At 40.1% G+C, this 26,069-nt stretch overlaps 1 protein-coding gene across 1 annotated transcript; it reads left to right on the plus strand.

The window, feature by feature from the left end:
• The first annotated feature begins 1,447 nt into the window (after nt 1-1,447).
• Nucleotides 1,448-25,631, plus strand: PACC1 (proton activated chloride channel 1). The gene is made up of 8 exons (XM_007425634.3): nt 1,448-1,666; nt 8,619-8,718; nt 9,662-9,865; nt 13,935-14,089; nt 15,882-16,024; nt 22,018-22,162; nt 23,253-23,357; nt 24,234-25,631. The coding sequence occupies exons 1-8, from the start codon at nt 1,631-1,633 to the stop codon at nt 24,393-24,395; spliced, it is 1,050 nt and encodes a 349-aa protein (XP_007425696.1). The 5' UTR covers nt 1,448-1,630; the 3' UTR covers nt 24,396-25,631.
• Nucleotides 25,632-26,069: the final 438 nt, after the last annotated feature.

Consider the following 26,069-nt stretch of genomic DNA (forward strand, 5'->3'; position numbering starts at 1 on the left):
TAATTTCTAGTTAGGTTCATTGATAGAGATTCTAATTGCTGACTTAGAATGAATGACTAGGGACACTCAGATGGTGCCTTCCGCCCTTGGTTCTGGATTCAAGGTTGCATACCTCAGGATAAGACTGAATGTTCAATTAAAACATACTATAAATGAAAACAATATTTAAAAATGACTGTAAACATTTTCTTCTTGGAAAAAGTTTGGGTTTTGTCTACCATGTTGGAAACAGGCTACATGGATAAAGCGAATAGTAGGATTTAAGGCTGAAAACTGCTGCCAATTAGCACTCCTATGATTTTGGAAATATAATATTAAAATGCCCATTTTTTCCCCTAACAGTGCAACAGACATTTGGCCCTTCTTCAAGTATTATGTGCTGTGATTTTGTTTGTTGTCTCTCATTAATTCTTCAAATGCCACTACAGACCAAGTCCAACCATTTATAGTACAGTATTTGCTCAAATCTTCTTTTATCTATAAAGCAGCAGATTGGCTGGTCTGGAAGCCATCCACCTGTGTACACAGAAGATCTTTGTGTAGTAAATGGCTTTAACTGATTAAACATTTTTAAAGTGAGTCATTTTATTATTACTTGTACAGTGAGGTGTACAAGTAATAATAAAGCAGCAGCTACTACTGCTGCAAGCATGGATACTAAAATCAGAGAACTGAGAATACCCTCCAGAGTCCACCTGTGTCATGCTAAATCAGTGTTTCTCAACCTCAGCAACTTTAAGGTGTGTGGACTTCAACTCCTGGGAACTCTGGGAGTTGAAGTCCACACACCTTAAAGTTGCTGAGGTTGAGAAACATTGTACTAAATGAAACTCTCTTTGCTGCCATGTAGCGCTCATCTGGATGTTTGCAGCCCTGGTATGTTACTATTAGGGTATGAGAGCCCTAATAACTTCTGCTATCTACAATTCTTGTAAGTGATGTGTTTAAAATGGTAAACTTCTCTAAGTAGCCTCTTAAATGAACTTTCTTTATAATAATAATTGCACGTATTTACTTTGGAGTAAATCCTGTTTGGGCCCTTTATTGGAGCATGCTTCCGAATATATCTGCAACCTCGTGCACATGAATAAAAACAAATCCCATTTAACAGATTACTTAAATTGTGTTAAATGTAGTGGTTACGTTGTATTAACGGCTACCGGTCATTCAGTTTGTTGCAGCTCCGATATAGTAGCCCCACCTCCCACTTACACTCTTCGTGCATTCAGCCCGATTTCTGAACGGGCTAATCCGGCTGAAGAGTATCCGGTTAAGGATATAGCTTCCTAAAACACCAGAGAGCGCTGCTTGATAATAAACTACATCCCCCAGCAGCCCCTCCGCTCCGACATCTGTCCCCAACCGGTCAGCCCCAGATTACAGTAGAAATGGCCAGAGCGGTCGAAGAAGACAAACTAGCGACACCTAGTGGAGATGATGCGTTACGTGCGCTTGCGCTGTTGGGCAGATCATGTCCGTGCACTTGGTAAAGACTGAAACGCGGCGCGCGGAGTGGCGCTTCCTTGCTCGGCGACTGTTTTCCCAACTTTCGCCCCCGCGCTCCGCTTTATTTTGATAAGGTGCCGCTGCTTGATCCGGTCCTCCCTGCTCGCTTCTTTTCGCCGGTGCCATGATTAGACAAGAGAGCTCGTCATCTTACCAAGAGGTATTGGGAGAAAAGCGGGGAGGGAGGCGCAGTCCTTGGATTCTGCTGATGCGGGGTCCCTGCAGGCGCGGCTTTGTGAGCGGTCGGCGCGCGTAATGTTACCGCTCGGCAGCGTCGAGAAACAATTCGCCTGCACCGAACAGACAGTGCCTTTGCAATTTCACTGGCAAGCAAATAACAGCAACGACAATAATAATATAAACTTCGGAAGTAAGTCCCGCCAGGTTCAACGAGACTTACTCCGAAGTAGCGGTGCAATCCTGTGCAGGTTATATTAGACAAAGGGATACATTCCGGCAGTAGGTGTGCCCCTTTACGCTACAGCTGTGAGTGTGTATCCTCAGCGTTGTCCCATTAATTGGTCGTTCGGGCACCGCCGCTCTGGATGCAGGAATCCATCGGAAGGCTGAGTTTAAGCGAGTCCAGCTCGGGCAGCTTAAAGAGAAAGAAAGCCTTGCAGAGGTCCATTCAGGCGGAGAAATGCCTTGGAAAAGCTGGCCGTGGACTGGATTCCTGTGCATGTGGAATTATGTGGCGGACCTTCCTTCTAATTAAAGGCCAGTAGGATTGGGCTGTGTTCGGCTATTCCTTCCCTCCAGAATTTAAAGCGTTTTTCAGACAAGATGGCAAGGGGTCAGACGTAGGCCGTGTGAGGCTGTACCTCTCTCCCTACAACACACACTTTTAAAGGCTCTGGGAGCTGCAGAAGTGCGGTGAGGTGCATTTGAATACAAGCTGTACCTCCTGCACCCCTGCTTCAAAGATATAGTGTACAGCCGTATTTTTCAACCTTGGCAACTTTAAGATGGGTGGACTTCAACTCCCAGGATTTTGGCTAGGGAGTTCTGGGCGCTGAAGTCCACACATCTTAAAGTTTCCAAGGTTGAAAAACACTGCTTACAGTTTACAGACTTTGATCTACAAAGGGTTCTCTGTGATAGTAAATATTAGTCTTATAGATGCCCCAAGGTTTCTGTTGTTATTGCTGCCTTGTGATACCAGTCTAACACATTTGCTGCTCCAGGAAGAACCTTAAAATATAAGGAAAAACTCAAAATTCATATTAGAGCAAGTTTTTATTATGCAGTTGAAATAAGACTAGTATCCAGGCTTTAGAGTCCTCCAGAACTCTTCTTAAAGCTTCACAAAGACAGTAAACAAAGCAAGGGCTGATTGAAGTTCTGTTTATGTAAAAGGCAGCAAGTAGATTCCAATTTGTCTTCATTAGGCACTGCACGTGTTCCATTTTGAGAATAATTTTGGAAATTATATGTAACTGCCAACATAGGGCAATAATTCAAGGATGCCATGGACCTTTATATATGTTAGTTTCTGAGGTACCACAGGATCTTGGTTATCATTGGTTATTGTTATCTGTTTACTCAGAAGTAAGTCCCCAATGAGTTTAAGGAATTTATACTCATCTACCCTCTTCTGTGACTGATGAATATTATAGGTCAACACACCTGAAGGGCACTGGACTGGGAAAGGCTACTCTAGTAATTCTGCAAGGGAGTGTCACCCCAGTTATCTTGCAGCATGTTATCTAACATAGGGGGGCTGCTTTTGTTTTATATCAGTTTCAGTCTTGATTCCCACAGAATTGAAATTCACCTCTCTTTTCCTTTGGATTTTCAGAATAAAAGAAGCTAGCTTAAAGCAGCAGACAGATTTTAATTTCAGTTTTCTTTTTAATTCTAATGATTGCTTAGGGTTTTATTTCCCTGAGCATATTTTAAGAAAAAATATTCTGCTGCCTCTTGCATGGAACAACTTTTTAAGTTGCTGCACTGCTTATCTGCTTGGCAGACTTGTGCACAAGTAAATAGGCAGGAAAGGGAAGGTGGGGGGTGCTGCTGGCTGTCAAGATAAGCAAGCCTGCTCCCCCCCCACACACACACACTTTAAAATGCATTTTTAGAAAGCTCAGGAAATGGGCTGTGTGCTTTGCACTCACTTGGCTTGGCTTGGTTTGGTCAAACTATCTGAGCTGTGCTGACAAATTCTCTGCTGGTCACCATGACAGAGTCTGAGCTTTCAGCTTCTTGTTTTGCATATCAATAAACCAGCTGCTGCATTCATAACTCTGCTTGCTTTTCTGCTTCTCTTTCAGGCCTGAAGAGCAGTATCTCTTACTGCTACTTAGTATCTCTACTAAGATGATACTGTCCAGGTGTACTGGGTTACCACGCCATCGGTCAGTCAGCAGACTGGCTAGGATGATGGAGTTGTTGTAGTCTAGTGTCTCTGGATAGCATCAACTTAGGGAAGGCTGCTAGAAAGTCTGTGGCAACCTTTTAGCTCAGTGTTTCTCAACCTTGGCAACTTTAAGATGGGTGGACTTCAACTCCCAGAATTCCCCAGCCAGCATTGTAGAACATTCTGGTTTGGAATTCCATATGACTAGCCATGAATCTTCCAGGAGACTTTCCTCTCTCCTTCATCCTTGGTTTTCTCACCAACAGTCATCATTATTTTGTTCCTCTGAATCCCTCTTCACTGAGCTCTTTGAGGTGGGCAGAGCACCAGAGGAGAGTTGGATTTTTGAGTGAACATCTGTAAATCTTGAGGCATCCCCAAGTTTTGGCTACAGAAGCAGTGGTATGAACATCAGGAGCAGAGACTGAGAGGTTACTGAAAGCCATTGTCAGTTTCAAGAGTCAAGGGAGTCGTGGTCTAAAATTAATCATTATTTTCTGAACTTTGGTTAGGTTAGGAGCTACTGGACACTTGCAAAAAAGAGAGCTAACTTGGAATTCATCTAAAGTTTTTAACCAACAAAATCACTGAAAGGATGGGGGGATGGGCCAAGCAGACAGAGAGTATTGTTAGGCAATATTTTAAAAAAAGAAGTCATAGTTCAAAAATGGAATGGGGAAGTGATACGCTATTGAGTTTTTGCAGAGATGGATGGAAAAGAAATAACTTTTGCTCTCCCTTTAAACCTTTAAAGATAAAAGGAGATCAGTGTTATTCTCACATGCTTGTAGATGGGAAAGTGGGCTGAGATTTGCTCCAGTGAAACAGTGCACATTTATTCAGAAATAAAGTAAGCCTCCCAAGTCACATAGAATATATTTCCTATGAATTTCTCAGAACACCAGTCTTATACCAGTCTATACTTAATTGACAGTAAACCCCAGTTTGTCTTCCATGGAAGCTGAGAATTAAAAAGTGGAAACTCTCAAAATTACAGAGCACACTCTTAGATCTTCTCATAGGCAATTAATAATAATAATAAATAACATTCATGATATAAATGCCAGTAGTTATTTGTCTAGTTTACAGTGCTGATCTGAACCCACAGACTCCTGAAAAGATTTAAAAAATCAGCATTTCTTTCTCCTCAGCAGTCCTTACAAGAACATAAGAAGAGCTTTTCTGAGTGATGCTGAGGGCAGAATTCCAGCATTCTGTGCAAGACTAGATCTAACCAGATGCATCTCACAAGCAGGCCAGGAGGGGAAACAGGAAACCCGATGGTGAGGGGAAATGGAATAGAATGAACGACATGCTGGATGCAAGCATTGCTCATGCATTAAAGCATTACTGAGCAATATTTTGATGGCTGTGGGCCACACCTCATGGCAGTGATTTATTTAACAAATATACAATATATGCTGCTCACTCAATGATTCTGGGCAGCTTACTCTTTTTTGTCTTTCACTAAAAGACAACTTAAAAAAGATCTCTACAAGTCTCAAAGGCCTTAGTTAAAAGATCAATGTTATGCCTCATAACCTGTAATAAGTAGGAGTTCTACCTCAGTTCTAAGGGCAGATTGTTATACAATTAAGGCCCACCATGTTGATGTAGCAGGACCTTCAAAAGATGTGCTGTGGAAGACCTAACCATGTGGGGGAAGAATAATATAAGTGTGAGGAGTTCTGCAAATCTTCTGTATCTAAATCATGTAAGGTTTTGTATGGCAAAGTGATAATACTGAGTTGGGCTTGGAAAGCAACAAGTAAGCATGGTCACTCACCATATACACTGTTGCATTCTGGGCCAGCTACAATTTCTGAACTGTCTTCCAGAGCTAGACATGAAAAGCTCATTGTAATAATCCAATCTTGAGCTACCAGTGCATGGGTCATGGACGTCAGTCCTCCATGTCAGAGTCTGCACACTCAATCCCAAAGTTCAGTAAATCCTCTGGAGTCCAAAGAGTTCCATCACAGATTTCTTTATTCAGGAGAAGCGTACAGCACCATATTTTGTTGAGTCTGCCTCAACATAGCAAAGCCTTGTCTTTTTAAGCCCAACTTCCCCCCCTTCTAGGTTTCTATTCCCACTTGCAGCTCTTCGTGCCTTGCTCCAGTTCTCACACCTCCTGGCCTTGGATGTCTGGCTCAAGATAGAGATAACGGCACCTGGCTTCCTCCTTCCCCCCCTTTATGGCAAGTCAAGCAAACGGTTAGAATAACATTCCCAGCATTACACTATTGTTCTATGATTAGCAAGTAAAGCAAAAGTATAATTAGTAATTAAAGCATATTAAAACAATTGAAGAATCTGGTTTGCGTAGATCCTGACACTCCCTTCCTACAAATATTACATAAGTCAATGCTGGATCCAGGAGGATTCCTAGACTGCAAACCTGTTCCATAACCCATCCAAAACAGGTATTTCACTTAAAGCTTGAGGTCCAATCCTGGAATCAGCAACAACTTCTCTTGACTGAATTCTGTTTCAGCTTGTTCTCCCCCATTCAGTCCCTTATAGCCTGACATTGTATGAAGGTGCTCAAACATCAATATTGAGTTTGTAGAAAAGGTATAGTACAGCTAGGTATCATTAACATGCATGTTGCAACTGATTCCAAATCAAGTATGATCCTTCCAAGTAACTTCATACCCTTATTGAATAACGGAAGACAAGATAAAATCTTGGAACTGAACAGCTGTCTCCCTGTGCCACATTCTAGAAATACCTAGGGAAATAAGAGTGAAAGCATCACAAAATTGGGATCTCTAACCTACAGCTCCCACAGAAGTTCCAAAAAGATATCATGATCAATAGTATCAGAAGCCACTGTGAGGCCAAGAATATCAATAGGAACATGCTGCCATATCTCTCTCTGGTAAAGATCATCCATCAGAATAATTAAAGCCATCTCTGTGGCACATCTAGGTCTGAACAGAGTCTGGAAAGGATCTAGGTAATCCATACCCTTCAAAAGTTCCTAGAGAGGATGGCTGATTTTTCCACTGGCTTGCCTATGTATGGAACATTGGGTGCTAGCCTATAGTTGTTAAAATCAGTCTGGCCTGAAGGTGGTTTCTTAAGCAAGGTCTTCACCACCTCCTCTTTTAAGGAAAGAGGGAACTCTTCTTGCTGTAGAGGGATCTTAATCTAAGAGATAATTGGTCAAGCTATAGAGGGAATTTAACATGCAAGTTGTATAGTAGTGTGAAGGACCTTATTCATTTCCTCTAGAAATCAACAGTGAAACAGATTCACACAGATCTTATTAGATGATATGCTGGACACTTTAGGCATTATCAAGCCCAGTGTGGAAGTAGTGTTATTCATGAAGAACCATGGGAATTCTTCATAAAACAGCACTAGGACATTGGCCAGGAGCACCCTATTTCACAAGGTACTGATCCATTCATGACAAGACATCACTTCTGGGACTCCTATATATCCACTTTTCCACTCCAAGACAAATGCCAGATTGAAGGTATGGCCAGCCTCATGGACAGTTCCTGAAACAATCTGATTATGGCCCCCAGAAACTATGAAATCCATCAGATTCCTAGATATGTTTATGCCTTGATGCCTCTGTGTCTGTGAGGCTTCTGTCAGCTCAAGTCAAGGTGATGAGCTAAATGATGAATTGCTGAGGAGATGTGATTTACTGGGAAGCCTAACATCTGCTACATCAACAGAATCCCTCTTTTCACCTGAACAAGGTACAAACCTTCAGAAGTAGTACAATCCCAGCAAGCAGCCTGGAAAGGGAGATTTTATGGGGCATTTATTGGAGTTTGGTACCTCTTGCTCTGGGGTGAGGCTCATCCATATAGCAAACTCGTATTCCTGTCTCATGGAAAATCAAGTGGAAATGTGGTAGTAAGTGGAGCCTGGAAAAGGACTTTTTAAAAAATTTGCAAAACCAACATTTTTAAAAAAACACACCCCAGATTTTCAGTGGGGAATGAGAGAAAGGAAATTCTACATTATGATTCAGCTGGTTGTTTTAGAACACTAAGGAAGACAAGGAACAAAGGAAAGCTAGATTTTTTTCTGAGATGCCTTCCTTTATTTTCATCCAGTTCTTGGGATTATACACTGTGCAATAGTAGGGACTGTTGGATGTGACAAGCTTGAGACATTGACAAAAATTACCCTGGCAGCTTGGGCCATAGACTTTGAAGGACAGAGCAAGAAAGCATCTGATCTGTACTGATGCAAGAGAAAGTGTTTGGTCATTCATTTGTTTTGGTCCATTGAAATGAAATATAGTTAAGCAATGGCATACAGAGAGCGTAACTGGGCCAAAGTCACCCTGTGAACTCTGGAGTTCAATAGGAACTTGAATTTGGGATGTAGCCATTATATCATTAGGTTAAAGTGGACTCAATTGTAGCATCTGAGAACTCCAAATATTTTCTAGTTCTACCTCTTCATAACGGTGGTTGCATTTAATAAGACAGACTTGCTCCTCCTAAGAGTCAGAGAGAAGCTTTTCTTTATTGTTAAGGGTCAAAGTTAATCCATCATGGAATTCAAGATCACCCATCCCATGTTTGCTTAGTTTCAACAAACTGATTGTAATGCATGCCTTCTACATGTTTTAGGCACTGTGCAGAACAGCCACAACATGAAGTCTGTAAGATATGAAGTGGCTAGAATAAGAATGGCTTGCTGAATTGGCTTGTGTTTAAACTTGAGCCCAGTAATGTGCCAGCTACAGTAATCTGAGCAGCAGTAATTCTGTTTGCAGTTGAATGACGATATGGAGTGTGCACCTGCAAATTCTGAACCAACAGATGAACAGTTAGATGAAGAGGATAAGGAAGATACCAGTTCAACAATCCTTCCAGGTGAGGGCTTCTAATCTTGTCAAACTGAATAATTCATGATGGAGCACCCTGAGCTCTTGTTGGATACTGTTACCAATTGGCAAGAAACACTCAAAGCAGTGATATCTCCCCAAAGTATCAAGAGAGTGTGCTGTTTGCAAGGGACAGGTAGCTGGCTGAAGTATTCAGCAGGCATAAGGTGGGGAGGGAAGGCTTTCCCATGCAATTAATATTCTGTCTGTGGTAGCGCACTCACCAAGAATACCTATAGTCAGGCACTCAGATGAAATGTGGGGAAAGCTGATCACTACACCAGTGATAGATAATAGTGTTATGTAATGCTTTGGACCATTTGGGGACCCAAGTGGAACAGCTGTCTGCAACTGTTTCAAGCAGCTGCATCTTTTCCTAGAATCATGGCAGCTATGCTATCCCATGAAAAGATGTAGCTGCTTTAAATCGTTGTAGACACTTTCTCTGTTCACACTGTACGTGGTCAGAAACACCTTTTTGGAATTTAATCCGAAGTGTTGCATAGCCCTAGTAAGCAATCTCAATTCATCTCTGCCCCCATCCCTTTTTTCAGCATGCTAGGGCATGATTTTCCATAGATTTAAAGAACGAAGCCTCTGACAGGCTTATCACTTTAAAAAAAAAAAAAAAAACCCAACATTTTAAAAATCTCCAAGTCTCCAAAAACTGAAGGTCTAAATCTTCCAGCCCCACCATCTGTAGTGATATCATTGCTCCGCTGACATGCTCCCTATGGCCTTTGGCTGCTAAAACCATTGGTTAATAAGCAAAACAATTGCTCAATCCTCCTCTACATCCTTTCCATGCAAGGAGAAAATAGGATTCTGCCTTTCCAAATGACTCTACTTCCAGAGTTTTGAATTTGTCCTCTTTAACAAGAGGCAATTATTCTCCATTATGAACTGCATTTTCAAGTTAATGTTACCTTCAGTCCTAGATGGCAGCAGCCCTTCTGTGCGTTTCAGCAAGTCCTGCCTGAAGAACGTCTTCTCTGTAATACTTCTCTTCATATACCTGGTGCTTATGTCAGTAGCCATTTTTTTGGCCTATCAAACCATTGCTGACTTTAGAGAAAAACTCAAGCATCCTGTGATGTCCGTCTCGTTCAAGGAAGTGCCCTCTTATGATGCCCCTGGTAAGACCGGAGGATGGACATCATGTTTTCTGGGGAATCAGGTAGCATCTGCAGTTATCTTTGAATTAAAAGTTTGCCATTGACTGTCATTCAGTTTAACTGTTCTTAAACTTGTGCAGGACAAACACTGTCTTTATAAAGGTGAAGTTTCTCTGAAGGAACTCTGGGAGCTGTAGTTCTGCAAATTCTGTTGAAGGCTTTGGAAATTCAGAAGTTTTGGGTAGAGGGTATAAAAATGAGCAGAGCAATGTTGTATAAACTTACACTTGTGTACTTCATAGCAGAAATCTCTGGTTGGGTTCATGCATTATGTTAAGCTATGGTTTTCATCATGATTTCTTGAACAAGCCATAATAGCTTTGTTCACACGCAAACCATGGTTTATAAAGCACAGTGGCTGATTTTACACATCTAAGTCAAAGAGTCACTTTGGTGGAATGGTTAAAAGCACTGAATTAGAAGCCAGGAGACTGAGTTCTAGTCCTGCCTTAGGCTAGGTGGCTTTGGGCCAGTCACACTCTCTCAGCCTTAGGAAGGAGGTGAGGGGAAATCACTTCCAAAAATGTTGCCAAGAAAAGCACATGGACTTGTTCCTGTAGTCACCAGAAGTCAGGATTGACTTGATGGATCATAACAATAATAACTAAGCCAAAACCTAGATTACACTATGGCTTAGTATTATTGTGTGAATCCAGCCTAACTTTATCTCACTATCCCAGCATTTTTTAGTTCACTTTATGTTGAAGTTTTATTCCTCAACTGTACTGCCACCCTATTTTAATCTCCAGGGGGTATACTCTCAGTGCACGCACGCAACACGTTTTGTAGTTACATGGGAGAGTTCTCTGAAAGGAGCAGCTCTTTCAGGACTTCCTCTGTACATGCAGTGGAGAGGAGGAGACACGAAGGCAACCTTTAACTCCACTTAAAACAACAGCCCTGATCAGTTCTTTAACACAAATCTGTGGTATTGAAAAAAAAGTTAATGCACATTCTTGTACTTACTGTATTTCAGCTTCAGTTGTGCAGTTGTAAATACATTAATTTCAAAGTCTGGAAATGTGTGTGTGTGTGTGTATGTGTGTGTCTGTGTGTGTGTGTGTATATATATATATATATATTTGTAGTGTTACTGATCAAACCAGAGCTAAGACAATTCTCCTGCCTTTCTCCTAAGGCTCAAGGAGGCTTTACTGTACAGCTGTTATCTTGATATGGCTTAAGGCAATCATAACTAGTGTTAACTATAGGGAAGTATTATGATGATTTTAGGGCAGAATTGTGCAACTTTTTCTAGCAATGGGGTAGACATAATTTTTGTTTCCTGGGAACACGGGAGCAGTAAGATGGCATTTCCTGGGATGTCAAACATGCTGAAATTTTCAACATGTTTTGCTGTGTTAAAACTGAAGTACTTTTGTTCATCCTGCCAGAAACTTCACACACCTATTTCTGGGCTTTTTTCATTAAAGAGAGCGAAGGATAAATGATCCTACCCTCAATGGGAATTTTACAGAATTTTGGTAGGGTGATCTTGGGGAGCTCAGGGGCTGTAGGATGGGTTGGGAGCCATATACAGCTGTCCATCCCTTCCTTAGGTCATGCAGATTGTTTTATTTGAGGACAGGCACCATGCACCTTCCAAAATTAATGAAATCTAATGCCCATCAATCCTAGTCAAGACAGCCAGTAGTGAGGAACAATTAACCATGTACATGCTATCTCCCTGTGCAACAATTCTTTAATAGAAACCTCTGTGCTAAGGTTGCTGGATTAAAGTCATGTTGAAGTCACAAGCTGTGTTTCTGAATAGCATAGAGACCATTTAGCAGAAACGTCTAATAAAGACTTGTTTACCTTAGGGAGCCATGGCAATGAAACTGTGGTCATAGCAACTTTTTTGCAACAATTCACAACAAATGCCACAGATTTATAGAAGATGAGTTAGAATGTATTGTAGGGCCTGTTCTAGGGCAGGACTGGTGAGAAAGAGATGATTCTTCTCCATCAGCTTTGTGTTTGGCTATTCTCATTCAGTGTAGGTTTCTTGCGAAGTGGGAAGACTGTTCCAACTCATCTTCCTACCAGTGGAGCCTCCAGTACTCCTCTGTGCTAATTTTACCGAGTTGTCTCTGCATTGAGTCTGAGTTGGATGAGGAGTCATTGGATGTGGTGGGATCCAGAGCCATTCCCTTAATGTGCCTGTATTAAAGGGGTAGGCAGCAGCTGTGTCTGGGGCATCTACTAGATCCCTGGGTGATTTCTAGTTGAACAGTAAAGATGTGTGAGTTGTTTTAATAACTATCTTAAACCATAGGGATTGACGTTAACCAGTAATGCAATTTTGTGTGGATTATCTGTCCTCTCCATTCAATTCTGATAATCAGAACCAATCTCTGGGCTGAGAGTTCCTTAATTCTAATTTGACTAGTGAGTCTCCAGGTTCTAATTAAAAATAAAGAAAATAGCTCCTAAAAGCTTGACATTTGCCCACTCCACGCAAGGGCATTATAGACCAAATCATAGAGTAGCATAATGTGTAAACCCAGTTTATGTGTGTTTATATGTAGGGTGGGAGGAGAGGGCTTTTAGTAAAGTTTGCATCTTACCTATTCCAGAAGGTGGTGTGGTGAAATCCCATTTCATTAGCTTCCCATAATGCAAGCTCCAAGTTAATTCTCAATATTTGGTCCTCTCTCTGTGTCTGAAAAACCCATCCCCAACATTTACTCCATTTTGTTCTAACGGTATTCACATTTCATTCAATGTATGTGGAAACTATGTACATATCCGCAGGTTATTGATCTGCATAGTCATACAGTTCTTTGACATATATGCAGCATAAAGGGATACTGACATGCTGCACTGAGTCCATGTTCTTGTTGTGAATGCATCCCCATCAGCATTGCATCAGCATTTGTTGAACCAGCCATAATGATCTGGCTATCATAGCTGAGTTTAAATCTTTATTATAATGTAATGCTTTGGGCAAACCAGACCATCAGGTATCCTTATTCACTTGGATGTGAAAACCTGACTAGTTGCACTTTACTATGACTACCCAATAGAATCTTGGACAGGGCTATATAGATAAAAGCAGATTTGTGTCTCAGTGGCTGGTGCCATTAGTGACAAGAGAGCAGGTTTTGACTTCAGAAAGTGTCCTCGGGGCACCCCTTTGTTTCCTCTCTTATGGTTGACTGGTTGACATCTTCACTTATGGGACAAGTAATGGGCTTTTAAACTACAGCTTTATACTATTGTACTATTCATTTATCTCCCCTTTTGATATCAGCAGTTCTGTAGGATATTGGATAGAGATTTTCATCTAGAAATGCAGGTGGTTGATCTCTGGACCTTCCTTATATAGGGCCTGGGCTGTACTATTGAGCTAAATGGTCCCTCCCAAATGTTTGGGCTAAGAGTGGATTTTGTACTATGATCCTTAGGACCAGCTTAAAGGTCTCCCCATTTTGATTTTGATATTACACTTTGTATTATGGATAATAGTGATACAGTTGCTTAGCATGTGATGGGCTTGGCATGGCCTGTGGACTGGTACCATTGATTGGTTACCTGAGGGACCACCTCGCCCCCACAATTTCAACCCGTCTCACCCGATCTCACAGAGAGGGCATGCTCCGGATCCCCGCGGTAAAAGAACTTCAATTATCAGGGTCCAGAAGGCGGGCCTTCTCTGCTGTAGCCCCCGCCCTTTGGAACATCTTGCCCCCGGAGGTGAGACAGGCCCCCTCACTCCAGGCCTTTCGAAGGGATTTGAAGACCTGGCTCTGTCATCTGGCCTGGGGCGGGGAGGGAGGATATCAGAAATGGGGTTGGCTGGCCCCTTAGCAGCCTGGTGTGGCCTCTACCAGCCTCTTGGATTTTTTAGCCTTTTTATCTTTGTAAGTTTGGTTTTTATAACTTTTAATTATGTATTTTTGATTTTAGTTTGTTGTTAGCCGCCCAGAGTCCCCCATTGTGGGGAGATGGGCGGGGACAAGTCTATTAAATAAATAAAATAAATAAATAAATAAATTTCAAATGTAAAACTGTTTTTCCAAAATAGGTATTGCCCTCTATCCAGGCAAGGCTGAATTGCTAACCTGCAAGCATCACTTCTACGATTACATTCCACCTCTGGTCAACCCAGGCCAGCCAGGGAAAATTGAATGTGTTACTCAGAGAATCAGCTACATAGATCCTTTTACTAATGAAACCAAGGTAATAATTAAAGGAAATGTGAACTAAAGTCCATTGTGTGCATAGTGGAGATGTCTCAGCACAAAGCAGGAGCTGCTATGATATTTATATTGCACTTCTCTACTCACAGAGCACATAACTAGGAGGAAAGCAGGAGAAGGCACTTTTCCATCTGCTCTCAGAACACAAAGGCATCTTTGAAGGCCTCTGTTGCTGGCCTTAATGTCCAGACAGGTTCCTATCGAGTTAGGCAACTCCTCAAAATGTCAGGCCCTAAACCAACAGTTTAAATTGTATCTGGAAAGCAGCTGACAGTTTTTCAACACAGGCATAACATGCTCCTGATGCTGTGGTCCTTTGCCAAGCATTAGAGTTGTTTAAAACAACTTTGAAAGATTATTTTATGCTTCAGACTAATTAATTACAGTAATTTGAATAAGGCTAAGACGAACAAAGCCCTTTCCCACTGGTCTGTATGGTGCATCTATTTATTAGTATTCAGAGGCATCTGCAGGACACCGCACTTCCCTCAAAACAACAAAAGCAGCATTGCACCATTGTGACACAAGTTCCACCCCTTTGATTTGTGTGTGTGAAGTCACAACACATGTGCAAAAGGGTGGAGCTTTTATCACAATGGCACAACGCTGCTTTTGTTATTTGCCCCTCTTTGGCCCCTCCTGCAGACACCTTGGTTAGTATATATGCTTTAAAAGATACTCTTTGGAATTAAAACTGGATTTCTAAAGAAGGGAATAAAAAGCTGAATCCCTTCTTAGCAGTCTTCGGTCTTAGCGGCCTTCATTACTGTAATACTTCATTCGTGTCACTACTTCACGTCATTTCACATTTGTCTTAGCAGCCCTCACTACTGCAAATAGCCAGCAGCTATAAGAACTTACATTTTCTTAGTTTCACAGCTGTAGCAATAGAAGTATTCACATAAAGGCATCCTTAGCGCCTGTTGTAGGTTGTGCCTCCCCAGCTGGGCTTGTTGGCCATGTCCTCCATCAGCTGTGTGTTTAATATTTAAAATAAGCCTGGAACAATAGGTTTCTTTGGTGCAGAAACTGTTACTGGTACTGTTTGTATAGTGTTATATGCACAATGGATGTGGTCTGGAAACACATTGTCAGGTAGAATAGGACTAGCTAGTGTGCCACTTCACATACATGCTCTCCATGTATGAGCAGGCATGTGTGAATCTTCCTATAATGCTGGCCTATCTTAAAGCCCAGTTATAAATCTTACCACAGCAATGGAAGTGCAGGGCTTTGAAAATTTAAATAGCTATGAGTAATTATTACCAATCTCAGAAGTTCTCATCGCAGCCTCTTTCCAAATGCTGTGCAAAGAATCAGGGGTTGCTGTCAAATGAGAGAGATGATGTTGGAATGAATGAAGGCAGATCTTCTTATTGAGACAACCACTCAGTTGAGAGAAGGAGCCTTTTATCCCCTGTCCCTTTCTTTCTTCACAGTTTTCTGACCCCCATGTTACATTTAGGAAGAAGGGATTGTGAAGATTACTATGGGGAGGGAAGGAAGACAAGAGGGGAAATCCATATCTGCCAGTCCTCATTTGCCTAAATTTAGATCTAGCCTATTGTAATTAATAGAAAACAATAGCATGCCTATTTTCTTTAAGGATGCTTTGGAATATTATTTTTCTGCAGCTAACAAAATATGTTGATAAGTGAAAGGATTCTGGAGTCAGCACTATCTTAAATTGTCCTGATTAATCCCATGATATATACTTCTGTATGGAAGGCAGAACTTCTCATATGTCAATTTTTTGTTCCTTGCACTTGTAGAAACATGCTGTGATTGTGAAAGGACCCCAAGATGTGAAGAAACGGGAATTGGTCTTCATGCAGTTTCACCTAAATGAGACTGAGCAGGATTTCAGTGCAATAGATTATCTTCTTTTTTCTTCATTCCAAGATTTTCTCAACAGGTGTGGCCCTCCTTAACTTTCAATGATATCAGGAAGTAGAGGTATGCTTAGGACTAGAATGACATAAAAGATTGGGCAAACTTCATGACTGTAAACACCTCTTTTTTTAGTAAAACTCCAAGGTTCACCAAAGAGAGTCAGGTACAGAAGAGTAGATCAAATAGCTCATGAGCTACTTACACTAAGTCTTCCTTAGCTTGGGTGCCTTCCATATTTGTAGCCTTCAACTTTCACAATCCTCATCAATAATCATATACATCATGGGGCACTCAGGTTAGGGAAAGATATGATAGGAATTGAGTGGCCTTACTCAAATTCAAATCCACTGCTGATTTGCTCCCAACTATTTTTCTTCTATAATCTACTTTAGAGGAAAAAAAAGTTGCTGGTATAGTTGAATAGTTGGGAATCTAAAACTCTGTCCAGTTATGCAAATCATGTCTCAGCCCAATTTTATAGTATTGTGATATAAAATAGGAGGAAGAAACACAAGTCACCTTAATTCCCTTCCTACTAATCTCTTGTTTTGGAGGAACCTAGGCATAACAGTTTGTAAGATGGATGAGGGAGGAAGAATAGCAGGACCCCAAAATAAAATGTATTGCTTCCAACCTGCTAGCATTTCCTGAAGTAAGTGGGCAGATCAGTAGAATAGGAACAAAAAAAAAACATTTACTTAATATGGTATGGGAAGATAGTCAGAAGCAAGATAAGCAAGTTGGAGAAACATTTCTATTTTTAAATCACAAAATGGGGACAGTGTTGAATTTGAATGTTGAATGATCCATAAGTGAGCTGAAAAATTTCTGAGGTGAGATGCATCAGTGAGGTTAACTCTCTGTCAGCTGTACAGCTGACTTTTGAGTATCACTGTGTGAAAAGAGAAAGTTGCTTCTAACTTCTCCTATGTGGTCTTGTTTGAACATATTTCAAAAACGTTTAAACTCCAAAACTAATTAGATTTATATTATAAATTTATAATTTATATTATATTTATTTATATTTATATTTTATCCATAAAATATCAGTATTTTACATGTTTCATTTTCATATCTTTGTGCCTAATCTTTAACCTTAAATAGCCAAATAATATTACTGTAATTTAATTTATCCATAAACTGTTAGGGCGCTCATTGTTTCACTCAATTTCCAATAAATTACATGGCTGCATTAACGTGCAGTTTTTTATTCCAAACTAGGAGCAAACTAGATTGCTTTTCAACAGTTTTTGCTTCCTTGGCTATCTTTCCCAATTCTGATAGTATGTTAACATTTTTAAATGTATATCTTCTCCAGGCAGGTGCTCTCCAGGTATATTGGACTACAAGCAGCATCCCCTTCCAAGAGTGTGGCCAGTGCCATGCTGGCTGGCTGGCTGGCTGATGGGACTTATAGCTCAGCATATCTGAAAGGCATCATTTTGGCAAGAGATGGCATCGGTCTCTCAAAGAAATGAGTTTTTGTTGTTTGCTTGTATCTAAAACTAGTTACCAAAGACCATCTTCCCCAACCTGATGCCCTTCAGATGCTTTTGAACTGTGTCTTCTATTTGGGGTTGGTTATAATCAAATGCATCTTACAGATGCAGTTGGCGCATAGCAATTCAATCTGTCCGTCCTTAATCTAGAGGTGTGCAGATGGTAAAAATGGGGGGCGGGAGTGGTGACAGATCAGTCAGGGCCTTTTTGCTACCTGTGTTTTTGTGTATCATAAAGCAGTGCAATCAAATGAAGGGGTTGTTAGAAAACGATAAAATCATTTTTTGAAAGTAGGCTTTAAAAAATAAATAACGTAAGAGCACAAGTTCCATTCTGTGAGTTGTGTCCAGTGAAAAACAGCAGAGCAATTCATGACTATATCTGTTCCTACTCCATTAAGTTAAGCAGGATTTGTCCTCTGGGGTCCTGGGCAGGTAAGAAATGCCATCCTTCTCGGAAACCGAGCAGCGGAGGATCCATTCAGCTAGACTGTGAAATGGGCCTTTAATGAATCTATGCAAATGCATCTGCTTGAGAAGCTGTATTTTGAGTAAATCCAAGTAATTCCCTTATGAGATGTTTTCCATATAAATTTAGCTTATTGTGAATCGTGTACCTTAAAAACCTACACTTCATTTTTAGGGTCTCCAGGCATGTATAATTGCTTTGTTACCCCACAATTAGTTGGAATACAGGAACATTTTCAAACCTTAGTGGGTAAGACTGAAAAATTAAAGAGTCCCAGCTAGATTTGGTAATAGAGCAAAAGCACCCTTGCAGACTTCTGTGGAAACCATTCATTCCAGCTTAGTCATATCTGCTTCAAAAGCCCGAGTAAACATTTTTTGTAGAAGGGAAGGCAGAAAGAGGAACCTGAATAAAAAACAAGTAGTCATTACAGGGGTAACTGTGGGGGTGGGGAGGGGTCAAAAAAGTCAAGATGGTGGTCATGGCCATATGATCCATGCTTTATCCTTTTTTTACATGCCCACCCCTGCAGGGAGCCCTGAGAAGTTATCAGAAGGGACTGATGCACATTCACTCAAGTGGTGATGAGTCAGCGGTGGGCAGGCATTTGGAAGTCTCCTTTTGGCAGGGCTGGTTGCAGAAAGGTTAGCTATGTGCTGGACAAATGCAATCCATTGTGCCTCCAGCTGAGGCTGTTGCTTTTGAAGTGGCTGTGAATGCTGTCCATGGAAGGGCTGTCTGAGAGAGAGAGCTTGTAATATCTGAGCAAGTCAAACCAAGGCTTTGGGTACAGTCAAGGCAGCTTAATGTGTTCACCTTTGAGACCAGTGAAGCAACACTGCTCTCCTTCATGGCTGCACTCTTCAGTCTAGTTTGAAAAGTATTTTACTTTTTCTACTGTATTCAAAATGTTGAAAGTGGGCTGTTTTTGTTGTACCACTCAACCTGACCAATTCACCTTAACTCACTCAGTTTTTAAATGGAGGTCTTGCTTACTTTTCTCTTTAAGGGGAAATCTTGCTTAGTCTTCTCCTTCAGGCTATGAAACATATTTTTTCTATTTAGCTTTTTTTTTTTTTTAAATGTTGGTTTTCTTTTCCACTTCTGAACATCAAAAAAACACTGCAATCTGAATCTCTGGCAATGTCACATTCCATTTAGCTAGTTAATTTTATTTGTTATTGAACACATAACACAAGAGGGAGAGCAGGAAGATCGAAAAACAAAGAAAAACTCAGTAATTTGCCTGGAACAAGGATTCAGAAAGAATCTTCTCTATGTAACAAGGGATAAAGTCACAAGGACATCTTCCTAAATCTCACTAGAGTATCCTTTAGGTTTTCTTATTAACTTCCCAGAGTAATGAGAGTCATGCAGCATACAAGTTTAATAAATTATTATAATTATTACTAATCCTATTGCTAACAATCTTCATTCCCCCACTTTCAGAGCATTAGTGCTTTTATTTTTAAACACATAAAACTTTTAAACATGTACATGCACATATCGAGTTACTAATCTGAATCCTGCTCTGATCGATTTGCATTTGATTGTTTTGAAACATTTCTTATTTTTCAGGCAGTTCCAGAATCCTTTGGCATATAGGCTCATGGGAGCTGTCTAAAAAACAACATAAAAATGCTAAACCTTTGCTGATCACAACTGCTTCAACTGGGCCCTCTTTTTTTTGCAGAACTGCTGGCAGAGTTCTTATACAGAAGGTTCAAGAGGCAGAGAAATTAGAGTGTTGCCCCAAGTTTTCCTCCTTGTCAAACAAGGGCACTCTATTGGGGGGTGCATGAGTTAGTTATATTTTACTGGTGACTGGTACAAGGGCACAGTCCAAAGAGTGAATAATACTAGAAAAGAAAAAAATGAAAAAGTCATGTTATTAATGACAAATTAAAATTAACTCACATGTAGAAGAGTTTCCCTCTTCTAGGACAGTAGCAGCTTTGGGGGGAAGGATTCTACAGACTGCACCCAGACGAGGGATCTACCAAAGAATCTTTTCTGTGCCTCTCTTGACCTGGAGAAGTGGCTGGAGTTTTCCTAGTGCAAGCAATGGGCCTGTATAATGTTGAGAAAGTCACTGTAGCAGAAAGCTAGCATTTAACCCTGGCCTATATCCTTACCCCTCCTCTTCTGTAGTACCAGCACAAGGAGAGGTGATGCAGCAGATTGAGGACTCCAACTGTAGCTATTGCAGTTTATGATATTTGAGATCTGATTTGTTGGTGACTATACAGTAAGGGTGTGTGTGTCCATCCCAGAAAGGCCCATTGTGGGGTTTATATTAAATGTCTTGTCAAAAATAGAGTGGAAAACTTTCAGATGGAAGGTTTGTATAGCACAATTTTAATTTTCCTGCTATTGCTGCTATATCAGTTAAATTTGTCCCTAAATGTCTTTTTAGGGACCAGCATAATCTGCAGGGGTTGAAAACTAGGAAGGACCTGTATATCATTACAGTGGACATGCTTTTGCAGGCAGGCAGCAAGTTCACATTCAGAAAGGCAGCTTTATATATTTATAGCTGCATGCTTCCCACTCCATATCATTTGGCACTGGCTGCGGCTACCCAGCCATAAGAAAAGCTCAAGTTTGGTGTTAGTCTCGTGGTTAGGTTGCACCTCCCAAGGTGAGGTCGGAGCTAATTTTGTTGATGTGAGTTTGGAAGATTGTAAAGTTCTGTGTGATGTTTCTTGACATATATATTCAGCAAGATCAAAAGAACAAAAGGTTAAATTAGGTATTACGCAAACTGATTATCACGCTGCTCCACTTCCAGATTTTATTTATTCTACTCTAAATACATGATAGCCCAATCTAGACTGCAAATACTCTGCATGGAGTTGGAAGGCTTAATCTTTCCCCCACTTTTTTTTTTCTGGAAAAATTCAATCCATGTGTGCCTGTGGTTTTTTAAAATAATTATTGCTTTGTTATCTCCAGTGGAATGTTTAATATGATCCTGCAAAGGAGGAATTTTAATTTTTCCAAACAATAGCAGAATAGGCTTTATGTGTGGAGAACAGGCAAAGGCCAGCAGGCCAGCATAATATTCAAGAATCATCTAGTTAGACCTAAGTGTTGATGCTGCATACCAGCCAAAGTACACTATTTGTCTACTCAGAAAACAATCCCATTGACTCCAAGGGAATTACATCTAAATAAATATATACAGCAGCTTTTTCCCAGACTGGGTTCCTCCACAGGTTCTGGGCTAAGGGGCCAGCCTTTCTTCACCAGAGGTCATCCTGCCTGGGACTAAGAGGAACCGCAGGACCAAAACATTTGGCAAGCCTTAGGAAACACTGTAAGGCATAACTATAGTTTAAGTGATAAATAATGCAATATTCAGAATTTCGCTTAAAACCTCAGTAGCTGGTCTTAGGGCAAGACAGTATTCTCTTAGCTTCAGCTCCTCACCATAAATGTGTGGTACAAATTGTAAAGATGAGCAAATGGCAGAATGTGTTATTACAACACAAATACCAGGCTTTTGTACTTGCATCCTGACATCAGACACAAATACGAAGTCCTGTGATATGCCTTGCAATGCATTTTTTGTTATTTGCTGCCTTACAACCCAATTCCCACAGATGCCTGTGGCCTCATTTTTGCACCTGCAGTGTGGGAATAATACTGACCTGATTTTAAGACTGTTGCTGCAAGTTGCTTCCAAAATTATCATTTTATTCACTTTAAAGAACCATATAATCGAAACAAAGCTAAAACTGAAAAGCTTTACAGCATTCATTGTTTATTATTATTGTGTTATTTAGATTCCCAAATAACACAAACAGTAATAATATATCTATTTTTTTTAAAAAAATCAGGTGATAATAAGGAACCTAAGAGTTTCCAAGAAAGGTATTTATAAACATGCTGGGAAACCTGAAATGAGAGACTATGAAGCAAAATCATAGCCAAAGCAAGAGTTTGTAAACCAGTAGCAGTACACATTATTTTCTTCCCCAAGATAACAAAGGTTTGTAATAAACCACAATAATGTTTCTAAATGTAACATTCTTCCCATTACAGTCCGAACAAATCAGAATTTATGAAAGTATGTGAGAGCTCCTATTCCAGTTGGAAATTCTCTGGAGGTTTCCGAACTTGGGTCAAAATGTCTTTGGTGAAAACAAAGGAAGAAAATGGCATGGCGACAGTTGAATTCAGGCAGGAGGTAATAATTTCTCATGAGGCTTTCTGACCACAGAGCTTTTTCTTGATGTACAAATAGTTGGGATTCTGCTTGCTATTGGCTGTAGTACCATCTTTAGTTTTGTCGAAGAGTGAAACACTAAAGGTGTATCAGAGACAGCGGAAGGGTACACACTGAAGACTTTGCAGAATTTGTTTGCTATTTATAAGTGTAAGCGAGAACACACTAGAAACCAGCAAAGTATTAAGGTAGGTAATTTTTTCCTAATCTTGCCTTAAGATTCTTAAATCACAATTTTAACCAGAGCTGGTTGGGAATTCACCAGGGATTTCCCAAGACACTTTTATGCCTGGCACCAAAGTCAAGACGTCCTCTCCAATTCTGAGTACGCAAATTAGTTAAACTGGCAACTTAATCTTCAGCACTGATGACAGGACATCTTTCACCATGCTTGGGATAGTAGGCAGGCTGCCCATAGCACACAGGGCTTCCCCCATTCGGATGCACCAGCACGTGTCCTACTTACACCTCAATATCTGCCCCCTAAGGCAGCTCCTTCACTTTGCTTAATGGTAAGACTGGTCCTGGCACATTGCCTTTTTCTGCACCCTAAAGGCAACAGATGGCAAAGAAGAAATGCTCCATCACTAAGAAATGCATTAAACTCATAATAAAATTCAAAGCTGTATGTGAGAAGTTAGGCCTATCAACTACTGATCATTAAGAAATGATTCTAGTATTTCCACCATCAGTTATCTGTAAAAGAAAAAATGCAGCCATTCTTGAACAAGTTGTGTGACTTTCGCATTCCCATTTTGCTTTTTTGAGAAATAAAGGTTTTGTTGCTGGCTGCATTCCACACATCAGCCATTTTGGGCATTTCCCCCATTTTACTTACCTTTTGGAAGCCCATGTTGTTTGCATCCCTCATTCCTACCAAATCCTAGTAAGGTTGATTTTCCCCCCCATTTTTTTTCACCATTAGCCCCACAGCAGCCTGTCAGTTTTATTCTTATTGTTAAGGCACTTTAGGTTCTCAGGCTTTTTTTTAAAAAAAGTGTGTCTTGGCATGTTATATATGAATAATCACGTATTTTTCCTTTATTGTTAGATTAGTGTGGTTAACTACATTGAACGGAGGACAAAAGCTGGCACTGACCAGCTATTTTTTGTGGTGTTTGAATGGAAAGATCCTTTTATTCAGGAAGTTCAAGATGTGAGTAAACTTGGGTCATTTTCCATTGATGTAAGCTGTCAGCCTAAGTATAGATTAGGAGAATAAATAGGACTTCCACTATTTCCAAGATGACATACTTGGAATGTACTCAGAATAGCTAGAAATTGTCACTCTGTGTATAGATTCCCAGATGAAGGTCTATCAAAGAGCGATGTATGGCAGAAAATACGTGATTGCTGCTGCAGGCTGTGACTTCTCTGAGCTGTAATAACAACCGTAGAAGCATAACGTTTTAGCAGCAACATGTCTACTCAGAAGGAAGTTTCTTTGCATTCATGGCAGCTTATTCCCTGGGAAATTTATATCAAATTACAGCCTAAAAGTAGGGCTATTACAGTGGTGCTTAAAAGTTTGGGAATCCTTTTGACTTTTCAGTATTTCTGCATAAGTATGACCTAAAACATGATCTCCGCACAAGTCCTAAAACCAGATAAAAAGAACCAGATTAAACAAATGAGTCAAAAACATTAAACTTGTTCATTTATTTATTGAGGAAAGTGATCCAAAGCTACATATTTGATCACATTTTAGGTCATGTTTATGCAGAAATATTGAAAACTCAAAATGGTTCACAAACTTTTGAGTACCACTGTAGATAGGACAAATAATCCAGCTTTAGATACTGTTCTATTGACAGCAAGTCTCAATCTTAGCCATGTGGATATGCAACAAGGAAAATGACGTTGAAATACAACTTTTTCTCTTGGTCTGTTTGGAGAAGTAACTGAAAGTACAAGGAGCTTTCAATGTGTTAACTATAAACCAAATGTTTTATTACAAAATATTTCATAATAAAAATTAAACAGTAGCTCTTTAATCAACAGTTTAAATGATGAAATTAATTTATTTCCATAGATTGTCACTGCAAATCCTTGGAACATGATTGCTCTTTTGTGTGGTATATTCCTGGCTTTGTTTAAAGCAGCCGATTTTGCCAAACTGAGTGTGAAATGGATGATAAAAATCAGAAAACGGCATCTCAAGAGAAAAACTCAAGCCTTAAACCATATAAATTGAGAACAGTGTGCTTCACAGATTTCTGTTTCACTGAGAAGTACAAATAGGACGACTAAACCAATACAACCACTGTCTTATACAAGAGAACTGCATTAATGGAAGGACAAATTGCTTAACTGGATTGAATTTAACACTTGGAAGTTTTAGAAAATGATTGACTCTTTATAAATCCATACTCTTTTCTAAAAATATCATTTCTGTTACAAACTGCTACTTAGTGGTAGGTATTTAACTTTCTGTAAGAAAAGAAACAATTTGTATGGATGAAGTAGGATATTTTTTTTTAAAAATAGGGGGGAATTTAAAATACAATGTTTACCAGTAATAGTTTAGTTAATCCTGTTCCCAAGCAATGAGTCTGATCGCTAATCAACTCAGGGACAAAGACTTTTGCTCCAAGGCCTTCAGCTGGATATGCTGTCATCAGAGTACTTTATTGGAGTCTGATTCAGTATTAAGTATCACTTATATTCCAACTGTTGCTCTGACAAACACACTCCAAGGGATGAAAGCACATTATTAAAACAGTATGCACTAACTGTATTTTGAACATACCACTGATTAACAGCTAACCCAAAAAGCACGACAGAGATTGATCAATCAATATTGGTTGGCTGCAGGGCATAAGAGTTTGATTTTTTGGTATTTCTACCTGAGATAATAATTCTGTATTGGATTTCAGTTCTTTGTGTGTTGGACTTGTATTTGCTAAAGCAGGAACAATCTTTTTTATAAAAAGAACAATTGATCTCTGATAACCACTGGAGGGATTGTGTTGATATGATATACTGTACTGCCAGATTTGGGGTTGTAGTGCCATGTGCCTGTTTTGATTTGCCTACTCCTCTATTAACAGAATATAGTACAATAAACCTAAAAATAGCTCTTGTGTTTGCAAGAGTTATTATTAACTGAAACAAGACGGAACACTGAAAACACTGGCATTTTATCAAGTATTCCTATTAGATAATACTTACGCTGAAGATTTTTCAGTAAAATATACCTCTGTGCTACATTTGCAGGTAGTCCTTGACTTCCTTTAATGACCACTCAAAGTTACAACAGTGGTGAAAAAAGTGACTTACAACCGGTCCTTGCACTTAGGACCATCACAGTGTCCCTGCAGTCACATGATCAAAATTCGGACACTTGGCAACCGGCATGTACAGTGGGGCAAAAAAGTATTTAGTCAGCCACCAATTGTGCAAGTTCTCCCACTTAAAAAGATGAGAGAGGCCTGTAATTTTCATCATAGGTATACCTCAACTATGAGAGACAAAATGAGAAAAAAAATCCAGAAAATCACATTGTCTGATTTTTAAAGAATTTATTTGCAAATCATGGTGGAAAATAAGTATTTGGTCACCTACAAACAAGCAAGATGTCTGGCTCTCACAGACCTGTAACTACTTCTTTAAGAGGCTCCTCTATCCTCCACTCGTTACCTGTAGTAATGGCACCTGTTTGACCTTGTTATCAGTATAAAAGACACCTGTCCACAACCTCAAACAGTCACACTCCAAACTCCACTATGGCCAAGACCAAAGAGCTGTCAAAGGACACCAGAAACAAAATTGTAGACCTGCAGCAGGCTGGGAAGACTGAATCTGCAATAGGCAAGCAGCTTGGTGTGAAGAAATCAACTGTGGGAGCAATAATTAGAAAATGGAAGAC

This window comes from Python bivittatus, unplaced genomic scaffold (genome assembly GCF_059951505.1).
Source record: "Python bivittatus isolate LINGU-HERP-01145 unplaced genomic scaffold, Pbiv_v1 ctg000020_np1212, whole genome shotgun sequence".
Classification (NCBI taxonomy): Eukaryota; Metazoa; Chordata; class Lepidosauria; order Squamata; family Pythonidae; genus Python; species Python bivittatus.